At 45.3% G+C, this 8,217-nt stretch overlaps 1 protein-coding gene across 1 annotated transcript in view; it reads left to right on the top strand.

Annotated features, from left to right (window-relative positions):
* The window catches only part of ATRN (attractin), a 164,788-nt gene that overhangs the window by 139,831 nt on the left and 16,740 nt on the right, over positions 1-8,217 (top strand). The window contains 1 exon segment of the mRNA XM_018558854.1: positions 5,975-6,082. Within this exon segment, the coding sequence (XP_018414356.1) occupies positions 5,975-6,082 (108 nt within the window).

Genomic DNA, 8,217 nt, shown 5'->3' with positions numbered 1-8,217 from the left:
CTGTGGGCAGCCAGCACCACCCCCAGGAGCTCTGGGCAGCCAGCACCAGCCCTGCACAGATGGCAAATAGCTGAAGTGCCTTCTTAAAACTTGGTCAGCTGTTAAATGAAATCAGTTGGGTAGTAATCTTTTTTTTGACATGTCTGTTCTCTTGTTTCTGTATGTGTGTGTTATAATCGTATCACACAGATTTACACACAGTAGATTGCAGCAATCTAACCAACCCCTCCGAATAAGCTTACAGCCCAAAGTCTCCACCCCTGTCATTTTGACGCACTCTGAGGCAAATGAAGACAGAGGTCTATCATTGTACTAGTGTGTTTTTGGGGGGGAAAGTGGAACACTCAGTAAAAAAAATCTGCACAAATGCATGGAGAACATAACATTTCCATACATGTAGCGTCCCTGTGTGGAATTGAACTCTGGACCCCAGCGTTGCTAGCCAAGCATAACAGCCGCCGAAGCACAGTGCTGTGGTTTTCTCCTCTGCCGCTCGCTCCTCAGAAGCTGCAAATGGTTGTAATTAAACTTTGCGGCAAGAAAATGTGCTTCTGGTAATGCGAGGCAGCGCCTGAAATGTCACGCACATCGTTTCATGTCTTGCTCATTATTAATTGTGACAGGTTGTCGCCTCTCATCCCGTGTTGGACAAATATTTTGACTCCTACGATGATGGCTGAACAGAGCTGGCATGCCTCAGACCGTCCTGTATGTCCTGGGAATGGAAAGGAGAGCTAAAGAAGTGCAAACTCTTCTGGTGACACGGGGCTTTGTATCAGACAGTCAGCCATTCCGCTCCCTAGAAATCCCTTCACATCGTTTCATTGTCTCCTCTCTTCTGTGATTTTATATTGGATGTTGTTTCTGACAGGACATATGATAGGTGAAAGGACAGGACCTACTTCCTGTGTACCTCTGAAAACTGAAGCTTATTCTGCTGATGTTTTGCCTTCCTTGGTTTCAGCTTTCCCCCCTCAACATACTAAATGTTAAAATTAAAAGTTTCTATCAGACCTTATTTTAGAACCATTGACTTCATTGCTGGGCCTTTGTGCTTCTCTATGTAGTGCAGGCAGATCATGGGGGGCCTCAGTACTTTTCTCAAGAGCCCTCTTCCCTGATATCATCACTAGCTTGTTCAGGGTTGGCTCAGAAGCATTTCAAACAAGTGTAACAGTCTGTCGCCACAAAAAGTCTCTATTGTAAGCAGCCCTAGGTACAGAAAATCAATCTCTAAAGGAACCAGGTCCCTGCCCAGGTCTCTGACCTGGTTCCTGAAGGAACCAGGTCCCTGCCCTATGTTCCTGCTTTATGCCCTATGTTCCCTGCCCAGGTTCCTGATCTGGTTCCTAGAGGAACCAGGTCCCTGCTCTGACACACAAGGAGCAATCGGTTCACTGTGAGATGTGGTTGCCATAGATGCCTCCACCGACTTATCTTGTGTATGCTTTTGATGCAGAACATATAGCAGCTGGATGTGGCGGGTGCTGCATTAGCCCCGTACAGACCAAGCAGTTTCCTTAACACAGGCACACTGTTATTATACTATAGTATTAGGTTCTCTGTTTCATGTTTGATTGAAGTGTGCTATTACATCATATCCAACCAGGGGCGTCACCTGGCTAGGTGTCATTATGCATGCTTCACTGCCGGCGGCCACCTTGGTGATGGACGCCGGCAAAGAGAGGAGGCGACATTCATCTGGAAGGATAAGGTATGCTGCAGGGTCCCTTCCTATCTCGTGCAGCTGTTGGCTCTCCTTGACCGAGTGCTCAACTTTTCAGAGGGAGTGATACAGAGCCGCATTCATTTTTGCTTCTATATCTGGAGTTTAGCTTCAAGTCTCGTCAATGTAATTGCAAACCATCTTTGGGATGTGACTTGACATTTGACATCCCAACATCTCTGCTGCACGTAGTGAGTTACCTAGCAATGAGCGGGCATTAAATGGGATTGCTGTTCTGCTTTCCCAGACATCGGTGACCAGTACTGAGGACAGTGTGTTCTCTCTCATTAGACAATTACTGTACAAACAGCTGGCAACCACTGGCACACACACTCGCCCCTGTTCTGTGAGCTCCTTCTCATCTCTTCTTTCCGTGACTGTAACATAAATTTGAAGCCCTTTGTATTTCTCTTTTTTTATCCACATTTTCCAAAAACAAGAACAATAAAAACACCACATGTGTAACATTTACAGCACCTTCTGTCCCCCTAAAGTGGTGCTGATTTATTTTTTTGAGCATCAAAATCAAAAATTTTACCGGCATAGCTGAAGGCTTTCTACCTCCCTAATATTGAGTAGATCCCCCTTTTGCCGCCAAAACAGCCCTGACCCGTCAAGGCATGGACTCCACTAGACCTCTGGTATGCTGTGGTATCTGGCACCAAGCCGTCAGTAGCAGATCCTTTATGTCCTGTAAGTTGTGAGGTGAGGCCTCGATAGATCGGACTTGGTTTTTCCATCACATCCCACAGATGCTTGATTGGATTGAGATCTGGAGAATTTGGAGGCCAAGTCAACACCTCATACTCATTGTTGTGTTCCTCAAACCATTCTTGAACCATTTTTGCAGTGTGGCATGTCGCATTATCCTGCTGAAAGAGGCCACTGCCATCAGGGAATACTGTTTCCATGAAGGGCTGTACTTGGTCAGCAACAATGTTTAGGTCGGTGATACGTGTCAAAGTAGCATCCACATGAATGGCAGGACCCGAGGCTTCCCAGCAGAACATTGCCCAAAGCATCACACTGCCTCCACTGGCTTGTCTTCTTCCCATAGTGCATCTTGGAACCATCTCTTCCCCAGGTAAGTGACACACACACACACCCGGCCATCCACATGATGTAAACGAAGACATGATTTATCAGACCAGGCCACCTTCGTTCATTGCATCATGGTCCAATTTTGATGCTCACGTGCCAATTGTAGCATTTTGTAAGAGACCGGGTCCTAAGTGTAGGACGTAGGTGTGGGTTGGTCATGGTGAAATTGACGTTTACTCATGGAGCTGATAGTCCCGGTCCCTTGTACTTCGTTAGGTGTTTAGGTGTGGAAATCTCATGTACAAAGGATTTTACCATCAGTTTAAGTTGGGATTGCAGTCAGGGTGATCAATGTACAATATTGGTAATTGAATTAAACCAACATGAACCACAATTCTGATCCTTAAATCATTTTGGAGTACTTTGATCGAGAACAGTGATTGGATTGTCATCGTGGGGTCAGTAAAAAGGACCAAAACTTTTCAGGAGGAATTTGCATTGCCTTCCTCTGGGCCAAAACTAAGGGAGTTGCAAGAGGCCAAACTTAGGCATTTTCCCCCCTTTTTTTACCCTGTGAATATGTGTAACTATTTGACAAATGTCAGCGGTGTCTTTAGGTGGGTAGTTTCACATTCTGTATGCTGGTAGTTACATATTACCTATACTTTGTGACATAAACTCTGTATGGTAACATAGTGTGGGGATGTATCATCATCAACCCAGAATGAAATATTTGATTTTAGCTTTATAATAATTGAGTGCACGCAGGTCATCCCACGTGTGTGGCCAGACTCCCCCCCTTTCCTTGTCTCTGCCGTGTGCCCTCAACTTTTAATACACACCATGCCGTGTCTGCATTAAACTCCGACTACGATTTATTGCTCTCCGTGCTTATTGTGCACTTACTGAATAATTTATCTCCGTTTGTGGTAGTTGTATAAAGTTTTTCAGTTTCCTGAAGTTTCCTGTACTTAGCTTTCTGTTCCTTGATAATGATAATCCAGCACCCCACACAGAAAACTGTATTTATCTTTAACCCCTTAGTGACCACTGACAACCATAGTACGCCATAGCAGGCCCGTTTAGACAGACTCCCGGCATCTAAAGACGCTGAAAATCTATTTACAATTGTAAAGCCGACGGCCAGCTTTACAATAGAAGCGATTCTGGCGACTCGGCTGTTGCCAGATCTCTTCTCTGGGCCAGTAAACTATACGCCCCCCGTGTTTCTTGAGCTCCGTTGCCACCTCCTACAGGCCCGGGACCGGCATCTTGGGCGTCAGTGGGAAGCTGGGGAGGAGAGCGACGAACGTCCGTTCACCGATCTCCTCCCCGTTCTATGGGACCGGGAGCGACGCTGATTACATCACTTCCAGTCCCATAGCTGTCATTGCTCAGCTCCTGAAGCCCAGCAATAAGCTATGTTCTGCACTTCAATAGCTTGCAATAAGCTATGTTCTGCACTTCAATAGCTTATTTGGAGTGTAAAGGTGACACTAGGGGTCTTTCAGACCCCCAGTGTCACCTTAAAAAGTACCTGTCACCACCAATCTGCGATCACATGGGGGGCTTGTAAGCCCCCCTATGTGATGGCAATTAAAGTTAAAAAAATCAAAACAGTTTTAAAAAATATCAAATGAAATCAATGTAATAATAATAAAAAATACATTTTTTAAAGTCCCCCGCTCCCGCGAGCATGCACGCCCTAACGTAAACATGCGTCGGGCGTGCCGACGTAGGAAAAGGACCGCGATACACATGTTTGGTATCGCCGCGCAAGCCAGGGTGAGAGCAATAATTCTTGGGCCAATATTTACACATATCTCAAAACTGATGACCACTGGGGGCGTTTTAAAGTGTTTTCTATGAACTTTTTGGGGTACTGAATTTTGTTGCGTTTCACAGACTCACACAATTTTTAGGCTGCGTTCACACCTAGGCGTATCGAATATGCTGCGTTTCGGGCCGCACAGTTTTACCGGTAAAAAAAAGTGCGACAACCGCGCGTTTCCAAGGGCTACCTGGCTGTATCCCAATGGCTACGCGCGGCAAAGACGCCCCAAAGAAGCCCCTGTACTTCTTTGGGCGTTTGGCAGCACGTTCCTACACGCTGTAAAACGCCCAGGTGGGAACCATGCCCAACGCCCAGGTGGGAACCATGCCCAACGCCCAGGTGGGAACCATGATAAAGATATATAAAACTGTGTTATAGTTGATGAAGCTGAATAAAGATACAGGTCCATCGAGGTCAACGTGGGTGTGTTTGTATGTGTCCATCTACTAGATCCCCAGGGGAAATGCTTGTCTTGCTGTGCCTGTGTGTTTGTGGAGAAACACACAGCTTACTAGCGCACACAAGGGTGGCACCATAGGACAATGCAAAGGGAAAGGAGCTAATCCTAAAACAGGATATAAGGACCAGTGTTCAGGGGACCAGCACTTAAACATCAAGGAGCAGTGTCCATTGTAAGTGAGCATTGGAAATTGTTTGACAACCTTTAATATCAATAAGAGTTCTTACCACTTGCCTTTTCACTATTTCCTTGTAAATTGATCACATCCTGTAGACATCTGTTTCATAGTTAACTGAAAGCTTTTTAGCTGAAGATGGCCACTTTGTATTTTTTTTTCCTTTTCAAATATTGTCTGTGAAGGTTCTCATTCATCCGGGTCATGGTATATCTGTAAAAAAATAAGTCGAGGCAACTGGACCTGCTGTATTTTTCTTGAAGACGTTTCACTGGCCATCCGACCAGCTTTCTCAATTCAGAATGACTTGTACAAAAATTATCTGGGAATAAATATGGTGAATGTTGCTCCAATCCACATAATCTGTTAATCACAACCAGGTGATGCATGCAAATGCAATCAACACCTGGTTGTGACCATCACATTGTGTAGATTGGAGCAACATTCACCATATTTATTCCCAGAGAATTTTTTGTACAAGTCATTCTGAATTGAGAAAGCTGGTCGGATGACCAGTGAAACATCTTCAAGAAAAATACAGCAGGTCCAGTTGCCTTGACTTATTTTTTACAGACTTTTCAAATATTGGCCCAACAATCAAAAATGACTGCATACTTAGAAGGATGACCGGTGCACTTTAACCCTTTCTCCTATGGCTGTTGATGCATTTACAATATTTCCTTCTCACCACTTGAACATTGTATAACAATCACTTTCCCTGTTTTGTATATTCATCAGCAACTTATCCGGGAGATGCAGCAGATGGCGAGCCGACCTTTTGCCTCTGTCAACGTCGCCTTGGAAACTGACGAGGAGCCGCCTGATCTGATCGGCGGCAGTGTAAAGGTAAGCCTTACGCCTTTCATAAAAATCATATCACCTTGATCCTGGCGATATGCAATTCACGAGTGCCAGGTAAAGCTGCTGGCTACACTTTGGATGTGTATGGGGGAGGCGGGTGCTCTTGAATCATGTGACTTAAGGTGGGTCAGAGCTTTGGATCCTTTTCCTGGGTTGAGAATCATATAATGCCTGAGGACAGTACCTGAAGCTTTTGTCTTTATTAATGTAATCAGTTGCAGTAACTTTCCGATTACAATAGCCCAGCAGGGGGGGAAACAAGCACTTTTTTTTTCTCATTCACCCCCACAATGTATGGCCAGCCTTGTACAGGGTTTGGCTCCAAGGGAGTAGAAGGGGTAGCATAGGAAAGGTGAGTATAAGTGGGTCAGAGGGTAGGCTTGCAAGACACTGCCACTTTGCTCTGCATGGCATGCTTTTTAAATGTTAGGTTTCAGTTATCCTGGCTAGCTGAGTTTATTGTGCAGTTCACTTCCAGAAATGTGAACCTCTGGTCATGGTTTATTGCCCATGGTATATTCATGTTCCTAATAGAGCAAAGCAAGGATCTTCCAGGGGGTTGTGGTACCCATGCACAAGCCTTCCATATGCATGGTGTACAACAGGTAGGCAAACTCCTGCCTTTCAGGTGTGGCGCAACTACAACTTTCATCATGACTCTGCCTCTGGGAGCCACGGCTTTGACTGTCAGAGTTGCAATGATGTGCTTTGTAGTTGCACTACAGCTGGTGGTACACCTGTATTTGGACTTTCACATAACTGATTCCCTATGCTCCTGTGGTCAGAGGCCCGCTGACGTCATCTGCATGCCTGCAATGCAGGGCCCTCCTTACAGTCTTGTCTTGAATTGTATTGTAATGTCTTCCTTATATTGTAAAGTGCTGACCAAACTGTTGGCGCTATATACATTCTGTATAATATTTCTATGTGAGGACACAGAGGGACAGTCCACAAGCGGGAGTGTAGAGGAGACAAGAACACCAACTGCCTGGGGAGCGGGGATCAGGTAAGTGACGTTACCACATGTACCTTAGACCAGGGGCGTCTCGAGAACGGGTGACACCCCGCAGTGACCTCATCGCACATGCGAGTGATGTGATGATGTCATCGCGCATCTGCGCGGCCTTCTAATTGACGCCTGCTGGTGGCCATCTTAGTGATGTATGCCGGCAGAGAGAGGAGGGGACCTTCACCCGGCGGGATGAGTTATGCCGCCCGGATCCCCTCCTCTCTCCTGACACTAGGGGTGACACCAAAATGACTGTCAGTCATTTTGGTGTCACCCGGGTGCGGGCCGCACCCCTCTTGTGACGTCACTGCCTTAGACCTAAAGGGCAGTTAACCCTTGCAATGCGGGGTTAGTTCCACTGCCAGGGGAGTTTTTCTTTTTTCCCGGAGATAGGCTTTCAGCTACTCGTTATGTATCCTAACAAAACAACACTTTATGACAAGATGCCGGATACATTTCATTATTACAATGAGTTGTCGTCATGGTATTCTTTTTAGATAATAAGTGTGTTTTTTAGATTGGCCATCCTGAAGAGGACTCCTATTTTGCTGGGTATTCCCATGATCTCCATAGACCCGTATTACAAAATTCAATAAACAATGTGAACATCATTGTGTTCCCCGATATCAGGCCGGCACTCTTCTTCCTCCCTCTACCTCTAATCCGAGTGAAATCGTTTGTCTTGTTCTGTGATTCCGCACAGTGGGTGGCCTCGCGTTCACTTTCATATTTTCTCTCTTGTCAAAAATCTTTCTTCCTGCGTTTTTCAATTCTCTCTTTTTTTTTTTTTAAACTGTGCATTTGTATCTTTTATCAGACTAATGCTACAGATCAGGAACATTGCTGACACCGGCTATTTTCTAGATTTCATCACGCCAGCTGTTTTTTTCCTTTTAATCCTCCATTTCACACTTGCTTTTTTTTTTTCCTCGACTCTGTTGGGGCCAAGCCGCTGCTGTCCGATTCAGCTATATTGTTTGGTTAAAGAACTACTTCAGCCGACCAGCTAAGCAATTATATTTGTGTGTGTATATATATATATATGTATATATATATATATACATACCGTGTTTCCCCGAAAGTAAGACCTACCCAGAAAATAAGACCACTA

Source organism: Nanorana parkeri, unplaced genomic scaffold, assembly GCF_000935625.1.
Source record: "Nanorana parkeri isolate BGI_ZX_2015 unplaced genomic scaffold, ASM93562v1 scaffold363, whole genome shotgun sequence".
NCBI classification, from domain to species: Eukaryota; Metazoa; Chordata; class Amphibia; order Anura; family Dicroglossidae; genus Nanorana; species Nanorana parkeri.
The sequence above is the reverse complement of the archived record's forward strand: the minus strand, read 5'-3'. Positions and strand labels throughout refer to the sequence as shown.